The sequence below is a fragment of the Gigantopelta aegis genome, chromosome 4 (genome assembly GCF_016097555.1).
Source record: "Gigantopelta aegis isolate Gae_Host chromosome 4, Gae_host_genome, whole genome shotgun sequence".
NCBI classification, from domain to species: domain Eukaryota; kingdom Metazoa; phylum Mollusca; class Gastropoda; order Neomphalida; family Peltospiridae; genus Gigantopelta; species Gigantopelta aegis.
Window position 1 is genome coordinate 116,418,692 of NC_054702.1, and position 21,434 is coordinate 116,440,125.

The window sequence follows — 21,434 nt, forward strand, 5'->3', positions numbered from 1 at the left end:
ATGCACGTGCAAACTATGGAATGTGTTTCGATGTGTTGATAAACAGACCCAAACGTTTTCTACTAGGATGTCTGTGGTCAAAACGTGTTTTAATATTTCAGTTCCCCTATTCTGACCCCCAAGGAGTCTTATGTATTGGGGCCCAAAGGGGGGAACATAACAATTTTTGTTAATCTTGTCCTAAAACTACTCGTGTTGGAACCAAATTTTGTTAGAAACGTTCTTGGCTCCCAAGTCAACCAAATGTATGAATTTTGGTCATTCTGATCTCTGATAGTCTGGTCCCAAAAGGAGTGAAATTAAGCCAATTTTTTAAAATCCTGAAAAGATGGTTAATCTGATTTGTGAATGTTATTAATGTTTTAAAGAGTGAAATTTATTTACAGTTGTATAGATGAATGTAATTAATGCATTTAAACTAATTTCTTCACAACTACCCAACCTTTCCAACTAAATTTGGCAGGAAGTTTCCTTGGCCCCTGTAGAAATTGTAACGCACTCGAGTCTTGTAGGTGGGGGTCAACAGTTCAGTTTAAAAAAAATTTAAAACATGCATCAAGATGAACTTCTATGGATGCATTTGTCATCGACATTGAACTAGTTTATGGTAGGTGAGATATGTAATTATGTAGAATTCTTTAGAATAGCATTTGTTTGGGTTTTTACCACCATCTTGAACTGAACAAATCTTTTTTAAATGTGTATACAATACCATGGACAATGATTATGTACATGAAGTCTTATTATTAAAAAAATTAAAGATAATCTTGATGTTTTGTTGTTTGTAATTTGAAGCATTGCATGTGAAACTACTCAACATTGTGCTAGTGGGCAACTATTGTTTGGTTATATTAGCTTCACTTGTTTTACCTTTCAGAATGTTTCCTCTACATATGCATGAAAACAAATCTAAATCCCATATATAGGTCCCCATTTAAAATGCACAAAGTGTCGGGGTTCGAAACTCGCCAAAAAATATGGTGGCCCCCAAAATCATGCATGTTAACAAATTACGGTAAGCGAACCACAAGCAAGATTTTAATGTAGAATACAAATATTAATAGTGTCTCATGTGTTATAGCTCTAAAGAAGATATTATTTGGGCGACTAACACCATTATTTTTTAATATTTAAGTCGCCCAAACAGGACATGGGTCACATTTTGGCATTTCGAGCCCTGAGTGTAGTTGTAAGAATTGTGGGTGTTTCGTTTCATCATTGTCTTGCAGGTATGGCTTGTTTACTTAATATAGTGAATGTTCAGCAGAACACCTGGTATGTCAGTGAAACAATACAAGCCTAATATGTTGCCATATATGCTTTGAGTGGTATTGCCTTGTTTCAGAAACAAGATTGAGGTCTACAAATTAAAAACTTGAAAAACATTGGAAATTGCTTAAGTCAAAGTAAGTACATTTGGGACATTTTAGATAAAATTGCTATATTAAATACGCTGGTGTTTGGGTTTGTTTTTATATTTATGCAAGATATGATGTGGACAAGAATTTACTGTTATGTGCAGTAGACTGAAAAGTAGGTCACAGTGACCTAGTAATAGTACATGACCCCGCCATCCCAAGTTGTTCCTACATGTGAGGTTTGATGGTCCTGTATGCAAGATGTTGTCCGGACAAGAAAAAGTTGACAGACGGACGGACAATGCCATACCATAATACGACCCATAGATGGGCGTATAATAATACACTAGATATTCTATTGGATCTGTTGAAAAACATGGAGACACCCATATGCAGGTTTTATATTTTCAGGTGTTATTGTTTGTTCACTAATGCAAATGGTTATATTTTACCTTGGGCAACAACTTAAGTCAAAAATGACGTTTGCAGGCATAAATCTGTGCCAAACTGAAAACTATTTGGTTATCTCCTAAATGGCTACTCACAACTAAACGACAGCAAGGGTCTACTACTGACACCTACTTTTCCCTACCTCGGTAGTATGAGGCATCTACTAATTAAAAAATAAAGCAAAAAAGACTGGTAATTAAATTTTAACATTACCAGTAGTTTGTGAAAATTGAGGATCACTAAGCCAGACGTATCCAATCCAAATTGTAGAAGATGAACAGAAACTGGTTGCTATACTTCAAAATTAATTTCTGAAAAGTACTTTAAAATCTGTTTTGTGATGAATTGCTATCCACCTAAATCTATTCAGAAGTATTCAATCAAAACTAGAAGTTAACAGATAGACAAAATTTCATAAAAGCTTTTCATAAAAGCTTTTAACAAAAGGTCACAAACAATACAAGCTGGTTTCAGAATATTTATTTGACAATCAAATCATAAAGACAATTCTCTGATGCCAAAAATTTAAAAAATAATTGTTTTGACATCCATTGGTCCTATACGGCACAAAGACACTAAAACAAACTAAAATGTGGTAGCCTTGTTTACTGTCAACACTGCAGTGCCTGCAATACTGTTAAACATACCCAAATCAAATGTTTAATTATTGTGAAATATGTATATCAACATTAACCACCATGTCAGAATTAAATGTGTGTGCATTCTTTCAAACTGATATATTCTAGAGGGCATTTTAAAAATTCATGTATCATTAAAAACACAAAATACAACCTGTGCCAACTTGTCACATCAATACACTACCTTGAATGGTTAACATGTCTAATGTACAGAATACACTGAGCAGGAAACTGCTTTAGCTGCACAGGGTTGAAACTGTTGTTCGCCAAATGCGATTTAAAGTTCTATTTCGCAAATATATCATATATTTAATGTCATTACAAATTCGCCAAAAAATCTCATTTGAAATCTGTTGTTTGTATGTGTATAGCTATTTTAAAAAATAATTCTGTTTGGCTAAATGTTAGTTGAATTTGGCTAAAGATTTTCTGATCAAATTCACCAAATTACTATTAATTTTTGACATCCAATCAAAACGTAAAGTTTGTCATTTTAAAGTCTAATGTCATATCAATTCTAAAATATTTTAAAATATGCTGTAATATGAAACATCTCGATTTTGGCTGTTGTGAAATCAACGGATATAACATAACAGAAATACATGTAATATGAATTCATGTTATTAACTTTTCAATCCACGAATTTAAGTACCCAATGAAATGTTTTTTTAAAGCAAATGACATGAACATTTAAGACTGAAAATAAATTATTTCACAGTAATACGACAACAGTTGCTGTTGCTATGTAATATGAAATAATGATATTTTAAAAGGGGCTATAAAGATTTCACTCAACACTCAATAGGACATTCAGACGGCTTTCTTAGTTACTAAAATACATTGTAAGAATTAGCATTAATAATCATTACATTTCCAGCCTGTGGGGATAAATTTAACTGCATTTAAAATATTTCACTTTTATCAATTTTACAACACATTAGTGTAACCTGTCTTCTACCGTACAGTGAGCTTATTAAGATCGCTTCGTGGAATGGGGCACAGATCACTACCATTTACCCATGTGGTGATATCTATTTACATCTAACAACTACAAACAAACCCTGCCTTGACTCAATGAGAAACCAATAGAAAATATTCCAAATATTAATAATACTTAAGTAACTGAATAAATGTCCTGTAAGGAACTCAACTAAATATCTAAAAATGCCTTGTAGTTGAACTAAAAAATTTAGCATGTGAAACTGATAAACAAAGGTACTGTCGAATTCATATATCTTTGAAACACAGTAGTTACTGTTATTAAAGATAACATTACTGTAAAAGGAGATCAGTGAAAAGATCTGTTACGGAAATGTTATGAGCACTATAAAATTTAACAAACTAGTGACATTAGTCGATGACAGTGATGAAAAAGAGAAGAAAATAAAACCAAAATATACTGAGTCCAACTATGTACTACTTTTACCATATAAACATCCAAGATATTCTCACCATCATAATATCAACTACCTTGTGACATTATGATGCAAAATAAAGTGGACATTTCACAAGGTATAATTCTAAACCTCTTACAAGACCCTCATCTCCATTCATCCACATATTTTAGTTGACAGGCCATTATCCATTTGGATTAACACAACTAAAAAGGAACAACTAAAAACAAATAGTAAACTGAAAAAAAAAAACTTCTGTCGGAACTCCATGATTTCAACATATGAACCTTTGCCCTGTCAGAAAGCAGTTTTTCTTTGTCTCACTAATAACTGATAGAAATGAATCACACGAAGTTGAGTTATCAAGTCATATCAGGATTTACATGTCTTGACTGCTGACATGCACTTCACACAGAGTTCCCTGGTGAAGTGGGTCAGGAATCGGTAATCACACAGAGTTGAGAATCAAATTGTCCAGACAGTTGGCTCGAATTTCAAACACTGTTTTCACTTAACGTGATCATCATGACTTCCCAGCCTGCTTGCGTAGCATGTTGTAGATCTTCTCTTTGATCCAGTCCTTGTTGTGTGGGACATACGCCCCAATCTGCTTGGAAAACCTGCAAGAGAACACATCAAGTATTTGAATGCTGATAACAAAAATTAAACTAGGAATAGAGAACGTCCAGTATAGTGTTGTGATTCTCTCTTTAAGTTTTAGAGATCACAACACAATTCTAATGTTAAATAGATGCTAATACATTTTTAAAGGACTATCAACTGTTACTAATCAAGATTTTAAAAATGGTCATGAGTTACGAAACTACTACTCTGCTTGCCAAATGTGAGTTAAACTTCTGATGGGCGTTCAGAAATACAACCACCAATCCAACATGCGATCTTTTTCAGAAAGAATACTGCATTTCCCTTCAACTGTTTGATTTTTGTCCAACACACTAAACGAAACTATGCCTACAGTTTATAGATATAGTTTTCACTATCTTGATGCAGTAGATGTTATGTTACTTATAATTACAGCTTTGACCTAAAACATAGTTTGAATAGTTCAAGTGTCCTCTCAAACTATTCTGTCTATATGTGAGGACTGTTAAAAAGTAAAAAACGGTCAATTTTAAAACTTTCAACTACTACAGGGTCAAGTACTGTGACTAGAATAAACATAGTAACTTAAATCTCAGTTTGATTATTTCGGAGTTCATTCGTAACATTACGGCTGTATCTTTGTGAACAGTACGAATGCTACAAGGAGAAGCCGGACATTCCTACTTGTACAGGGCTCATATTGGAACAAATTTAGGTTTAGCCAGTTTTCAGATAGAGTACTCCTTAAAAATTATTAAAAAGTTGTTAATTTAAGGAACATTTTATTAGCCAAAGCTACTTTGTATTAAAATTAGCAATGGGCGAATTTGACAATGGACATGGAGAGCCCTAGTTCAAACAAGAGTCACTTTCTTCACATCGTGGTGGAGTGTACAAATCTCAGAGAAACTCAAAAAGATATATTTGGACAATGAAATGTGATAGAATCCTTTCGATTCCATCCAGAACTTTTACTACAATTTTTACGTGATACTGACTTTTATCATAAATTTTAATTTTATATACGAGATATTTGTATTTTTGCAGTTCTTTACACTGTTTTTATTTAACTGTTGAATTTTTATATTGATGTTGCTCATCACTTTAGTTTTGCTTTTACCACAGTCTGACACCCAATAGCTGATGTATTTTTATATTCATGTTGCTCATCACTTTAGTTTTGCTTTTACCACAGTCTGACACCCAATAGCTGATGTATTTTTATATTGATGTTGCTCATCACTTTAGTTTTCTTTTTTACCGCAGTCTGACACCCAATAGCTGATGTATTTTTATATTGATGTTGCTCATCACTTTAGTTTTGCTTTTACCACAGTCTGACACCCAATAGCTGATGTATTTTTATATTCATGTTGCTCATCACTTTAGTTTTGCTTTTACCACAGTCTGACACCCAATAGCTGATGTATTTTTATATTGATGTTGCTCATCACTTTAGTTTTGCTTTTACCACAGTCTGACACCCAATAGCTGATGTATTTTTATATTGATGTTGCTCATCACTTTAGTTTTGCTTTTACCACAGTCTGACACCCAATAGCTGATGTATTTTTATATTGATGTTGCTCATCACTTTAGTTTTGCTTTTACCAGTCTGACACCCAATAGCTGATGTATTTTTATATTCATGTTGCTCATCACTTTAGTTTTGCTTTTACCACAGTCTGACACCCAATAGCTGATGTATTTTTATATTGATGTTGCTCATCACTTTAGTTTTGCTTTTACCACAGTTTGACACCCAATAGCTGATGTATTTTTATATTGATGTTGCTCATCACTTTAGTTTTGCTTTTACCACCGTCTGACACCCAATAGCTGATGTATTTTTATATTGATGTTGCTCATCACTTTAGTTTTGCTTTTACCACAGTCTGACACCCAATAGCTGATGTATTTTTATATTCATGTTGCTCTTCACTTTAGTTTTGCTTTTACCACAGTTTGACACCCAATAGCTGATGTATTTTTCATGCTGGGGTGTCGTTAAACATTCATTCATGTGTTGTATATTCACATAGCATTTACACTAATCACTAACTTGTAAGGTTAATATTATGAGTAAAGTCAAACGATCACACTAAAGGTCTGTGGCATCTGATTTAGGAAACTGTATTTTAGAAGCAGTTTTTGGCGACTGATTAGTTATGAAAAAATAAGATTTTATGGCACAATATTTTAAGAGCATTGTTGTATTCATGTGTTAGTAAAGCAAATTTAAACTTATGCAAACTATCAATCAGTTACACAGTTAACAGCTCTGTTTTAAAATTAACAGCTGCATTCTATGTTTTGTTATGTTCTAGACTGATTTTGTACACTTAAAATATGTGGTATCACTTGCAAAATCAATTTGTTTAAAATATACAATTTAGAATGTCTGTGTAGTTAACAGTAATAGTACACATTATGATTTGGTTCCACACAAGTATAATTCACGTAACCAAACAATTAGTTATCTAGGTAACAATGACACAAACCGGTTACCTAATATTATGAAATATTGTCCTGTGCTTTTTAACACTGTGTTCTCTAGTTCTACCCTCACAGGTAAATAGGGCTAGAAGAATAATTTAAAACCAACTGGATTCCTGTAGTTAGACCTGAGCATTAACAACTAAACAAACTAAAATGTTTTAAATTATTTAGTTAAAGGCATATTGTCACAGACCACTGACCTATTTAATGGTCTAACAAAATATTACCTGAACAAAAATAATTTGATTTGTCCCTAAATGTACCTTATACAACCATCTTCATAACCACCATACTCCATTTATTAATGACATTTTGTAAAAATAATTGAATTATGGCAATGGTCCATAATTCAAAAACTAAAATTGCCGAGAAGGGATGACATGGATTTCACTCCATCATGGTTCAGTTAAGGTGATGCGATAGCTAGATTTGGTTTCCATCAATTAAAGTAATTTTTATTTATTATCCATTTTTAGAGAAATAAGGTCCTTAAATCCGTGACATTTTGCCTTTAATGTTAGAAATATTTAGTTCCCATTAATTAATCATTATTGGAAGCAAATCATTTAAGGTGTAAACATTGATAGATGAGATTTGGAAAATATTTTTACGTAAATAATAAAATAGTGTAGAGTACTTACACCAGACAACTGAGGTCTGCCAGTTGGTCTACAAAGTCAAACAGCTGACTGATGTCGTACGTGATGGATGACATGTTTGGGTTCATCCTCTTCAGATGTTCCTCAAAGATCTTACAGATACCTGCAACACAACAGAAATCATTCACTATCATCCAGATGCACACAACTACTTACAAAAAGAAAGAAATGTTTTATTTAACGACGCACTCAATACATTTTATTTACGGTTATATGGCGTCAGACATATGGTTAAGGACCACACAGATTTTGAGAGGAAACCCGCTGTCGCCACTATATGGGCTACTCTTCCGATTAGCAGCAAGGGATCTTTTATTTGCGCTTCCCACAGGCAGGATAGCACAAACCATGGCCTTTGTTGAACCAATTATGGATCACTGGTCGGTGCAAGTGGTTTACACCTACCCATTGAGCCTTGCGGAGCACTCACTCAGGGTTTGGAGTCAGTATCTGGATTAAAAATCCCATGCCTCGACTGGGATCCGAACCCAGTACCTACCAGCCTGTAGACCGATGGCCTACCACAACGCCGGTTAGATCTTACAGATACCTGCAACACAACAGAAATCATTCACTATCATCCAGGTGCAGACAACTAGTAGATCTTACAGATAACTGCAACACAACAGAAAGTATTCACCATCATCCAGGTGCAGACAACTAGTAGATCTTACAGATACCTGCAACACAACAGAAATCATTCAATATCATCCAGGTGCAGACAACTAGTAGATCTTACAGATACCTGCAACACAACAGAAATCATTCACTATCATCCAGGTGCAAACAACTAGTAGGTAAATACATGCATGCTACGCTAAACAAATAAAGTTATTTTCACTGCACAATTGACATATAACATGCAAGTAATTTTTACATGATGCAGGGAACAATTTGTTCAGTATTGCATTGCAATTTGTTATGCAATTTTTAAAGATCGCTACACAATTTTAAAACATTAAACAGTAGTTGCTAATCAATTTTCAATTGACTAGAAATATCGCTAATCAAGATTTTGAAAACAAAATGTTTCCTGTATATGATAAAACACCATCATCTGACATTTTAATCTGTAACTACATTTAAAGTCGCACGCCCTAGTTTCAGCCCGTGAAAATTAATTCTAATTTTGGTTAATCTACACACTTAGATCACGTTTTTATAAAATAGAGTGAAAAAGCAGGTTTTATATCGATAAATACCATGGGAATACCCGTGACCCAATTACTTGAAATAATTTTGAAAGTTAGTATTCTGATGTCACCGGTAGATGTCGCTCGAAACACAGAAATGCCTATGTTACAACAAATTTCCCAGAGTGCACACAGACTTGGGCTGCATTCCTTTCATCTCTCCTGGACATGTTCCAACTGTTCTGTCCTGGACAGTGAAAGGAATGAGTTTGGAACAGGAAGTTACTTTACCAAGATGGGTGCTTCTGTTGAGGAAGTGGCTGCTGCAGCAATCATGATACTTGAATCGGAATAAGACGACAATGATAGTCCGTCACTGACCATGTTGACTATACTACAGTGTTTGAAATAATAAATTTTATATATAAACCGCAATTAGCCTACATTTGCTATTCGGCACCGGGTAATAGTGGCTAACCTATTGTTATTAGCAATTAGATGCACTGTTTATTATTGTTGGTGGTAGTAGTAGTAGTAGTAGTAGTAGTGATAGTGATAGTAGTAGTAGTGATAGTGGTAGTAGTGATAGTGGTAGTAGTGGTAGTAGTAGTAGTACAGTCTGTAGGAACCAGAGGTGGGGAGGCACTTCCCCTCCCCAGGATGAAAATGTAAGGGGTTTTTTTTCCTACTCTATTTAAATAACGGTAACAATATAGCTTGTGCCCCCCACCCCCACCCCCCAAGGTTATATCCCCTCTCCAAATATCGTAAGACTTAGCAAAATTATTGGTTTTAAAGGTTTGCAACGTTTTGTATTGCGATACTTAATTGTCTGAACTTTACTGTTAATGAAAATGTTAACGAACTGTGAAGAAAAACCTCACAAATGAACGACAAGCAAACGACAACAAATCGGATGTTGATTGCGTGAACCGTGCACGAGAAAACAAACCGAACCAAAATGATAATGGTCACATGGTATACCAACGTCTGTGACGTTGAAAGGGGAAGATGCCCTCTAAAAATAGATTAGACCTTGTATGCTCAACATTTTTTTCTCAGACGTGCGTGCATTTTTAAGAAATACGAAAAATGCATTTTGTGGTATTACAAACACCAGGATTACCAAAAAACACTTCAGGTGAATGGAAATGTATATTCTAAATAATAAAATGTAAGTAAAGTGCAATTTTATTTGTGAGAAAATGGGTTTAATAGCGGAAAAACAACGGCGTAATGGTTAACAACTAGGGCGTGTCCCTTTAAACTGCAAAATGTTATACTTACATGCATTGGCTTACATTGCAAGTTAATTGGTTTGATGTCCATATATGATGGTCATATCTAACAGAAACTGTTTTTAAGGGTGAAACAATTTTTAAATGAGCAGAAAGCAGAAATTATTACTCCACTCCCCAAATAAATGTGGAAATTTTGATGGACAAGTTAAAAAAAAGAAATTTAAAGCGGCAGTATCCGGAATATTTTTATTATTTAAGCATATAGAACAGAAAATCCAATTACATTTGATGCATGTATGACGCCGCACTCCGCTGGCTTATCCAGGTCAAAAACAAAGCCAGTTTTTCGAAAGTGGGACACTTTTGACATGCTTTCGTTGGCTTATCACAAGTGTGGAATTCCCCAACAAGAGATCACGTGAGATTTCACAATTTTTTAACAAATTTAACTGTTTTGACTGAGGGGGTCGTCTCTTATCTCCAAAACATATTTATATCCATAGAGGTATGGTACAACCCCTTTCCAGGGGTCAGTGGGTGGAGGAATTTGCCTTGAAATTTTGACAGTGGGCAGCTGTTGGCATACGCGTTACATGTAAGGGGGTGTTACTAATTACATAACGCGCTCTAGGGGTAGAGGAAGAGGGTAGTGTGTTTGATTTACGTAACATTTTTCAAGACTATGTTATTTTTATTCATTACTAAAAAGATGTTTTTTGGAAATGCGCAGTCAGTCTAGGATCGATCCCCATTGGCGGGTATATAAAAGACCATGGTATGTGATATCCTGTCTGTGGGATGGTAAATATAAACTATCCCTTGATAAAAAAAAAATGTAGTGGGTTTCCAAGGCGTGTGTGCAGGGATTTCAGCGGGGTTGGGGTTATAGACTGTGTTGAGCAAAGTTTATATGGGGCCATGCTCCCCCAGAAAATACATTTCAATTTTTTTTAAGCTTGGGCAAGTAAGGGTTTCGACCTCCAATACCCTCCCCCTGCACATGCACCCGATTCCTCTCTAAGATTATGTCAAAATTACCAAATGTTAAACATCCAACAGCAGATGGAAGGAAGGAGAGGATATTTTTTATTTAACGATGCACTCAACACATTTTATTTACGGTTGTATGGCGTTGGATGATTATTACATCAATATGCTCTAACTTTGATGTGGTTAAACACACACACACCCCTAACTTTACCCTTTCCAAACGAAAGAATATTTATTTGAATTTGTCGATTTTAACACGTAAAATTAAGAAAGAAAGAAAGAAATGTTTTATTTAACGACGCACTCAACACATTTTATTAACGGTCATATGGCGTCAGACATATGGTTAAGGACCACACAGATTTTGAGAGGAAACCAGCTGTCGCCACTACATGGGCTATGCTTTCCAATTAGCAGCAAGGGATCTTTTATTTGCACTTCCCACAGGCAGGATAGCACAAACCATGGCCTTTGTTGAACCAGTTATGGAACACTGGTCGGTGCAAGTGGTTTACACCTACCCATTGAGCCTTGATTGTCTCGTACCTACCAGCCTGTAGACCGATGGCCTAACCACGATGCCACCGAGGCCGGTGTAAAATTAAAAAAGTGAAAACGTTCATTGTCTACTTTAGTATATTTTATTTTTAAAAATATATACATTAATTAATTAATTTGTTACTAGTATACAAACTAAACTTTGAAAGTTCTACAAACACTTTATAAAATATTAATTCTGAAATAGGAAGACCTGTACGATTGTCGATAATACGTTGTCAAGATCAAACCGGTTTTAACGAAAGACTCTATTCTCAACCGAACGTTCTTCGTACAGCGCAAGATTTCTCTTTTAATTTTTTGAGATGAACCCTACAATTTGAAATCAGCAAACGCACGTGTTAACTGAAACTGACAACAGGCTGTCGTTTGTGCTTTGCCGAGTTATGGCGGCACAGGCGACGAATCTAGCGTACACTTTTGTCGATCACCATTCATAGCGAACACACACACAAGTTTTTTAAAAGTGCACTTGAGCTTGTATTTCATATTTGTACATGTTATAATATGGTAACAAGAGAATGTAACTTTAACACATTTTATGTATGGTTGTATATATCTGACATATTATTAGCAGCAAGGGATCTTTTATATGTACCATCCCAAACACCAGTTGTCAAGTACTGACTGGAACAAAAAATAGCCCAATACGTCTACTGATGGGGACCTCTTTACCTATGAGCTATGTCCTGCCATATATCGCCAACAGTGCGATGGGGAACCTCCCATTTTGGATAGACTTCCATATTTTGTGTTTGTCCAACACAGAATGAATGTCTGCCATATATCGCCAACAGTGCGATGGGGAACCTCCTATTTTGGATAGACTTCCATATTTTGTGTTTGTCCAACACAGAATGAACGTCTGTATGTCAATGATATATATATTTTTCACTTTCTTATTTACAGTGCTCATCAGTATGCGTCAGGCTGCTGTAGCAGCCTCATTTGGCTTCCAATCTTTCATTATTTAAACAATTATACACCTCACAGCACAGATGATTTCTTTTCTCAAACAGCATTTTACTTTGAAAGATAATGTACATATACTCATTAGTTATATTTAACCTAAAACATTTAAAGACGTGTGTTGAGAGATGGGGAACGAGGCTGATCATTTGAAATTAAGGTTGTATTATAACAATATTATACTGTACTACAGGCCAATAAACTAGTAGGAATACTGGCGGAGTCAACTAGTAAACTGTGGTATGAACCCTTGGATAAGTATGAATTATTTGCCTTAATGTGAAAAGGCCACTTGAACAATAAAAGTAAAACTTATCGACCATTACTGGTCCTAGGGCTTCTAGATTATGGTAGCCCCACTCCCATGGCTAATGATATTTAATGCTGGGCTAGTAAATAACTACTATTGCAATGCCCAATGGCTAGTGAATTTTTTTTGGTCAAATGCTGCAGTTAGTCTATTTTGTAAATATATATCCTGCCCCCACCAACACCAAGTGTTAGTGTTTTTAAGCTCTATCTACCTCTTTATGTGACATATCTGATTATTACTATTGATTAGTAAAATTATATAACTTAAAGTAAAGTAAAGTAGGGCTAGTGAATTTTTAATCATGGCTAGTAAATTTTTAAAATCACTGATCCCATAGCTAGTGGATTTTATAAAAATTCTAGAAGCCCTGTCCAGGTCCTGATAATGCAATTACTGAGTGGGTTCTTCTACACGTTTTTGAGATGAGAACGTTTCAGGTGTACATATCAGTTTAAAACCCCTTGAAGATGGACACATCTCTGTTTTTACAGACACAACACATAACCTGATGAGTACCTTCCAAACACTCGTTGATTGTCTCATAATCACTGTATGTTCTTGTGTCTGGTCTCAGGTGGGGCTGCACTAATAAAATTGTATGAGACTGAAATGAGATAAAAATTAAAAATAGCATCAACAATGTACAAGTCTGAAATGAAGTAAAAATGTATCTAAAATAGCAATAATAAACGACAATTTTTTTTTACAGTTAAAAAAAGATGCAACAACAAACAAAATAAAAACAATCAAAATTGTATGACACTAAAAGTAGCAAAACTAAAAACTGCTCCAAAACTAGCAAACTTACATGACAAAGAAAGAAAGAAATGTTTTATTTAACGACGCACATTTTATTTTACAGTTATATGGCGTCAGAAATATGGTTACGGACCACACATGGGCTACTCTTTCCAATTAGCAGCAAGGGATATTTTATTTGCACTTCCCACAGGCAGGATAGCACAAACCATGGCCTTTGTTGAACCAGTATGGACCACTGGTCGATGCAAGTGGTTTACACCTACCCACTGAGCCTTACGGAGCACTCACTCAGGGTTTGGAGTCGGTATCTGAATTAAAAATCCCATGCCTCGACTGGGATCCGAACCCAGTACCTACCAGCCTGTAGACCGATGGCCTAACCACCGAGGCCGGTCAAACTTACACGAGATGAAACTACAAAATCAAATATAATACAGGCCCTAATCTAGCTGGTGAAATGATTGTTTTCTTCACCAAAAGTCGGCTCAAGTCGCCATGTTACTAGCCATAGTGAAAATTGAATAGAATAGATGTTTAACGACAACCCCAGCATGAAAAATAAATTGGTTATCCTTAGTGAGAAGTTGCCATAATATTTTGGACCTAATCCGATTTCAAAAACTTAATCATACAACTGATGTCAATTAAGACCCCATAAATTAAGAAACCGGCCTCGGTGGTGTAGGCCATTGGGCATAAGGCTGGTAGGTACAGAGTTCGCAGCCCGGTACCAATTCCTACCCAGAGCAAGGTTTAATGACTCAGTGGGTAGGTGTAAGACCAATACATTCTCTTCTCTCATGAACCACTAACCCACTGTCCTGGATAGATAGCCCAGATAGCTGAGGTGTGTGCCCAGGACATCATGATTGAACTGTAATTGCATATAAGCACGGAAATAATTTTAAATGTTTTTGCCCTATTTTGGTTCATGTGAAAACAAATTAATTTCGAAGATAAAACGTAACAAATAATATAGGATATTTTTTTAATTTTGGCTGCTCGACTGTCTGCATTGTAACTATGAAACTGGGAATGTTAACAAATGGTAGGTGGCATATTACTTTAAAATGGGGGGGGGGGGGGGGGGGGGGGGGGGTGTTCCCAAATAGCATGACTTAACAGTGATATATTTAACTAAAAAAAACCTAAACCGATTTTTGTGGAAGCAGGTCAACTCGCCCATACTGTTTGTCAACTGGGTTTGGGTTTGGGTTTGGGTTTGGGGTTGGGGTTGGGGTTGGGGTTAGGGGAGGGGGGGACCAGGCGGATATTTTTCCTTTTTTTTTATCTGATATTAATAATAGCGGAGTTTCAGTGTAGGCCTAATATTAATAAATAAATGACACAAGTTGTAGACATGCATGTTTAATTTTGTCACAATTATTTACGGACAGTAAAGTTCTGGGCAAGTCGCTTTTAGATCAAATTGACCAGCATTCATTTTTCTTCAACCTGATTAATCTAGTCCACGGCACAAAAGTGAAATAATTTCTTGATAGAAAGTAAGTTTCCTTCGAGCCTGTGCTTTAAAGGAAATGTTTGCCTCGGTGCCCTTATTTCTGTTATTAAATTGAAGGAAACAGTGTCAACACTTGCCGTCCCTACCACCGGGCAACCCAATTTTAAAATTCGACCTCAGATCGTGTGTAGCTTGCATTAACTTTTGAGATAACTTAGTGCATTCTGCATGAATAAGACAAGAAATTGTAGTATGCACGCTTTTAAAAGCAATAGAACATTACCATTATCTTGATATTTGATTAATTTTAGCCTTTTTACAATAAAATGCCACACTTCGTTATCAACCGGAAGTTGGTATTTGTCGTCAATTCGTGATTTTACAAATTAATATAAAAGTTTAAATATAATTTGACTATTTTGCAGTACTATTTTTATTATACTAATTATATTATTTTTAACAGCATAAAATAAATAATAAAAGACATGTAAATAATCAAGTGTATACAAATCGCCACCTGCCGTCAGTCGGAAGAACTATAACATGTTTTGTACGTGGTTGCTTTGAATCAAGAATATCAGAAATATGGACGAAGTCTGGACCTTGATCTTACTGTCATTGGCAATGCTTGTCGGTTGTTACCTAGCAGGTGTAATTCCACTTGCCTTTACTTTCTCCGAGGTAAAATTGTCAAATACATAACATACATACTTGTTCAAGTTATCGAATACAATTTATTTCATTGAAAATAAATACACCCATTTGGGGCCCCCAATAGAATACAACGTGTAGATTGGTTTCTAAATTCTAGACGTTTCGTACCCAACCCCGTTCGTACCATACCGTTTCGTAACCACTAGCATACCAGTTCGTAACCAATTAAATAATGTCATACATTACACCTAACATTAATATATTTTTTAAATACACAATTATAATGTTATATTACAAACATATTGTAACATTTAGCAAAAAATGTGTTGTAATAATCACTCCATATCATAGGCTGAGTATCTTTTATTTATAAGCATTAAATGAGCAATTATGTGCTGTGCATCACTGAAGCATGCCGTTTCGTAACCAAAAAGCATACCTTTTCGTCACCAAAAAGCATACTTTTTCGTAGCCAAAGAGCAATTCTTTTGTTATAAACCCATTTAATATTTGATTTTATTACATACCCATTAAATCTTACTATATAAATACAGCTCTGAATACAAGAATTGAATACAACTTTCCGTATTCAACTCGACTGCCGGAACTATACTGTATTCAACGCTACTATTTATAGCACATGGTTACTGGGAATGTCCGCGATATGTAAACAAAGATTGTGCTTGGTTTGTTTAAAATGTTATTTTGTGGAAAATTTGAACTGAAAACAGACGAAAACGGTGACAAATATTTACAATTTAATGAGCGCGATACCAAAACTTGAGATGGGAACACTACTAACCAACGAGCTTTTAATCCACGATAGTTAAGGTCGACGACAGTCACTTTTTGGACCCTTATTTTGGCTTCGTTACATCGTACACAATTCTTATTCTTTTTCAATAAATAAACCATCTCCAACCGTAATTTTGTGATATGATATATTTGACAAAAGGTACATTTTATTTCTTTCATCTTTCAAAACTTCAGATTAATATTTTGTCTAGAATTATGAATTTAAAAAAAAAAATACCGACCTGTAAACAGCGTTGTCTGCTTGTTATGGGAATTTGACAGGGGTCAAGGTTAGTAGACTAGTTTTTATTTTAATGTGACACAGCATTGTAATAATACAGCTAATTTTGAATTTAAATAACGTCAGTATTCCAATGACGTCACTTTGCATCACCTTACAATAACCATAAACTGGGTACATGACGTTTCCTTTTTGGAAAAATTCCAATGTAAAATTGCTATTGATTTTATTTTTTTCTTAACATTACTAATGCACCTGGATGTCTTTGAACAAAATCTTGTGATTAAAAAATTGCACCTTTTACGAAATATGGATTTCTAGTGAAATTACGGTAAGATATGCTATATTTATTGTGTACGAAGCCAAAACAAGGGTTCGAAAAGTGACTGTCGTCGACTTTAGCAACAATGCCGTCTCCTCACGTAGAAAACTTGAATGAACTGTCAACCGGATTATTCAGTGGAGCGATGATTTATGGAGGCACATTTAATTATAAACTTAAACTTTTCAGCAACGAATAATTCCATGAACATCAATAAAAGAAATCACACCGATGACGACTCAGACACTGAGTGAACAATTCTTGACATTTTTCTTCGTTGTTAAAACTGGCACGCTGAAGGTTTTCTGATGTATTACGAGCAAATTAAATATTATATTGTTCGTGAATTTTAGCTATTACATTGTCTTTAAAAGGCATTTCAAACAATATCATTAAAATTATAGGTAACTTTTCACTAGTTTTTTCTTATTCTGTTTATTGTTTAAATAGAACTATATTCCTTTGTTTAATAATTGGTGGTTCTTCGGTCCGCGTAGTAACACAGCTGTCCTAGTTGTGTAAAGTTAGAAATCCCCGTCATTAGCTAGCAGTGTTACAATTTCTAAATTATTATTTGGAAAAAAATTTCCAATTTAGGGTATGTAATAAATACAAAACTACATATATGTGGTTTTCTGATTTCTGTATTCCACGAGTGTATTTCCTGCAGGAAATACACTCGTGGAATACAGAAATCAGAAAACCACATATATGTAATTTTGTCTATGTATTAACCCGTGTAATAACGGTATGCAAATTTCATGTCATATGCAAATTTAAAAGTTCATAATGCTACTTTCACCTGTCAATAATTGAAGGACTCGGTGCTAAATAGGGAATAAGTCACATTTTGAAAGTTTTGAGAAATATTCCAACATATAAGTTTTTATTAATTTCACATTTACCTTTACCATAAATACAATTGTATGAATGTACTGGGTTTCAATATCTCTATATATAATTATATAATTATGTTAATATTACTATGTTTGTAAATATTATTATGTTTGTACATAAAATGTTTTTTGTCATGTAAAAAGAAAAATGTTATGTGTTTGAAATATATCAACAAATAAGCTGACTTCGCTTGACATGATTCTTCGTGACAATTTCGCTAATTATTAAAATGCAGTTGGCTTGGATTTTTATTGTTTTGTTTTTCATTAAATAACATGTACAAATGTGGGTATGAACTGGTATGCCGATGTTCCTCTGGTTACGAACTGGTATGCCTTTGGGTACGAACTGGTATGCTTTTGGGTACCAACTGGTATGGTACGAAACGGTATGGTTACGAAACGACTTGATACCGTGTAGATTCAGGGCTTGAAATTATTTAAAGCATTGTCTTACTAAATAGCTCTTGAACAGAATTCTGCCTGAACATATTAACATTTAATATGTCCCCGCAGAAAAACTTCTGACTTGTGAATAACTACATCATAATCTAAAAATGGGCTGGGCTAACTTGACCCTCAATGCTGAAATGGTTAGTCATCTTTCCGTCCTTTCCTCCTATAATTTAGCATAATCCTATGCTTCCCACTTTTGGGGTCGGTAAAATAAAATGGAAAGACATTCGCCTGGTCTCTCTCCTGGTCTCTCTCTCTCTCTCTCTCTCTCTCTCTCTCTCTCTCTCTCTCTCTCTCTCTCTCTCTCTCTCTCTCTCTCTCTTTCTATATATATCAGGGGGGCACAAATGTGAAATTGTGATGGTTGCCCACCAATAGCTGAAGTTTGGTTGCCTAACATCATATCTTGGTTGCCCACATATTTCATATAAACCATTTAATAAAAATACAATTTAATTCATGAAAATACGAAGAACTTAAAACATGAAAAACATGTTTTACAAAATGCAGAACTCATTTTGAAGTAAAGTTAATAATGACAACATTGAGGAACTCGAGACGATTCGTCCACTACAAAAAATCAGTTCCGTACGATTCGTCCACTGGGTTTTTATTTCCCCAGTACATTTCGTCCACGGACTAAATAACGTGTACTACATGTACGTGGGGGCTAAATAAATTATTAGATATATTTTACCCCGTACTTTTTTTGCTGTGTCATAAATTTAAAAAGGTGAAAATAAATTATATTGCATTAGATTACGCTTGGTAGATGTTTTTGTAACAATGCTCTGCAGACATAATTCTTTGGCGTTTCTATTTATTCGGTTGTTTGTTTGTTTCTATAATGTACACCTTTCACGCTACATGTTGTAGGATGTTTTTAGTACAATATGCCAAGTAAAGATAATCTTAAGCCCTTCCCTTTCAACTTGTTTGGTTTCTGTTTGCTTTACCAATTAAGTGTACAGGTGTACTCTATTGTGATATCGTGAAGTAATTAGCAATGCAGGCTCATTACTGCTTAAGCTTGTTTTACCAAGTTGGGTCGGATAGCGTCTAAAACACCACGCCTTATTTCAAAGCTGCACCGCTAACTACCTGAATATTAAATGTCGTAGGATGTTTTTAGTACAATATGCCCAATAAAGATAATCTTTAGCCCTTCCCTTTCAACTTGTCTGGTTTCTGTTTGTTTTACCAATTAAGTGTACAGAAACGTGTAACTATGACAAATGTTTCACCAAGTTGAATCAAGTCGCGTCTAAAACAACACGCCTTGTACAGTGGATAGAATTTACGCCATTGAACGAGAACCTGACATGGGGGGGTGGGGGTAATAAAGTCTTCCGACACGGAGGCTTGCATTACCTATTTACCACATCGTGACATGAGAGATAATGTACGAGCAAGTGGACGAATCGTCCGTGGACGAATTTTCTGCATGATAATGAATACAAACAGTTAATAAAAACTGGATATTAATGTTGAATTTCTAACTCTATTTTACTTTTTTGGTTATAGTATACCACAAAATAATGTTAAGAAACGATTACAATGTCAAAGAAATAACTATTAATATGTTTGAAAAAAAATGCAGTCATCGAGTGGACGAATTGTTCGAGGTGAGTGAACGAATCGTCCGTGGACGAATTGTCAGTGGACGAACCGTCCGGAAAGTGCGAGATGGTGTTTAAAACATTCACACTCGGTAAGCACAAGTTGTCAGTATTGGGATGTGTTAGCAAGGTTTATAGGGTGAATAGGAAATATTTTGTAGTGAGAATTGGTAAGAACCAGCTAGTTTGAGGATGAAATATCTGACATGGCTTTTCCAAACGCCTCCTGCCAAAATCATGCATGGTGGACGCTGAGTGGATGGCAGCGTTAGGGTGGGTATTTATATTGCCTGTCAGTCAAGTTGTCAGTGCCGATACTTTTGAACTGCCCGTGACTTTCCGAGTGTCGTGAAGTTTTGTTTTTTATTTTATTTGTTTTATGATTTTCTTGGTTGCCCGTTGGGCAACTGTTTGACAAAGAATGGTTGCCCACAACATATTTGGTTGTCCCGGGCGCGCAGACAACCGATTTGTGCACCCCTGAATATATATATATATATATATACTGAACAAAAAAAGAAACTTCCGATTTGTACATATAGTATTTGTTGTGTTAAAGAATTCATTGTGTAATGAAATTATATAGGTAATATTAGCCTTGAGCTGTATTATCAGGATTCATGAATTTTATCGATTATTTTTGCAATGTTAATCGTCGACAACGTGAAATTCAATTTGCACGTGCATGCATGGTTCGACATGTCCAGTGTAGTATTTGGTCAATTTGTTTTACTTGTCTTACTGACATTGTTGTCAAGTGAAACGAAAACGCTTCAAAATTTGTAAAAAAAATTAAAGTTTTTTACATTGTAGCATTTTTAGTATGCCAAGAATACCCAGTAATTTACACGAACAGGCGATTGGCATGCTTGATGCTGGCATGTCGACAGAAGACGTTGCAAGGCATGTTGGGAGTTCTAGTCGAGCGATACGAAATCTTCGCGTAAGATTTTGAACGACAGGAAGCACCAACGACTTGCCACGCCGTGGACGTCCGCGTGTCACAACGCGTGGTCAAGACCGCTATATCATGAACACGCATTTGTGCAATCGATTCCAAACTGCCACTGCTACTGCTGCTAACACACCTGGGCTTCATAATAACCGAATCAGTGGGCAAACTGTTCGTAATCGTCTGCAGGAGAACGGTTTACATGCACAACGTCCTTATGTCGGATGCATTTTGACGCAACGTCATTGTCTAAATTGTCTTAATTGGGCACATGTACACACTCATTGGATACGGCGATGCTGGAATACTGTTCTTTTTCCGGATGAATCCAGATTTTCTTTACAACGTGGTGATGTCAGGGTGCACATCTACCGTAGGAGAAATGAACGCTATGCTGACTGTTGTGTTCTTGAACGAGATTGTTTCGGGGGTGGAGGTTGTGTCCTGGTCTGGGCAGCCATTATCCATGG

At 35.4% G+C, this 21,434-nt stretch overlaps 2 protein-coding genes across 3 annotated transcripts in view; one reads left to right on the plus strand and one right to left on the minus strand.

Annotated features, from left to right (window-relative positions):
• Positions 1-2,272: 2,272 nt before the first annotated feature.
• LOC121371874 (enhancer of rudimentary homolog) lies at positions 2,273-15,690 on the minus strand. Of its 2 annotated transcripts, none has more exons than XM_041498085.1 (4): positions 15,643-15,690; positions 13,322-13,409; positions 7,584-7,704; positions 2,273-4,460 (listed from the first exon to the last, which is right to left on the minus strand). In XM_041498085.1, the coding sequence occupies exons 1-4, from the start codon at positions 15,646-15,648 to the stop codon at positions 4,364-4,366; spliced, it is 312 nt and encodes a 103-aa protein (XP_041354019.1). In that variant the 5' UTR covers positions 15,649-15,690; the 3' UTR covers positions 2,273-4,363. The 2 variants fall into 2 exon arrangements, with proteins under 2 accessions (XP_041354019.1, XP_041354020.1); XM_041498086.1 differs by lacking the exon at positions 15,643-15,690 and adding an exon at positions 15,313-15,397.
• LOC121371873 (zinc transporter ZIP9-like) overlaps positions 15,488-21,434 on the plus strand; it is a 28,393-nt gene continuing 22,446 nt past the window's right edge. The window contains exon 1 of the mRNA XM_041498084.1: positions 15,488-15,710. Coding sequence (XP_041354018.1) covers positions 15,615-15,710 — 96 coding nt within the window. The 5' untranslated portion in view covers positions 15,488-15,614. The remainder of the gene's footprint in view (positions 15,711-21,434) is intronic.

Coding starts and splice junctions, on each gene's coding strand:
- LOC121371874 (XM_041498085.1), bottom strand. Junction 7,705..13,321: donor AATCAACGAGTGTTTGGAAG/GTACTCATCAGG, acceptor GTTGTGTTGCAG/GTATCTGTAAGATCTTTGAG. Junction 4,461..7,583: donor GCAGACCTCAGTTGTCTGGT/GTAAGTACTCTA, acceptor GTTCTCTTGCAG/GTTTTCCAAGCAGATTGGGG.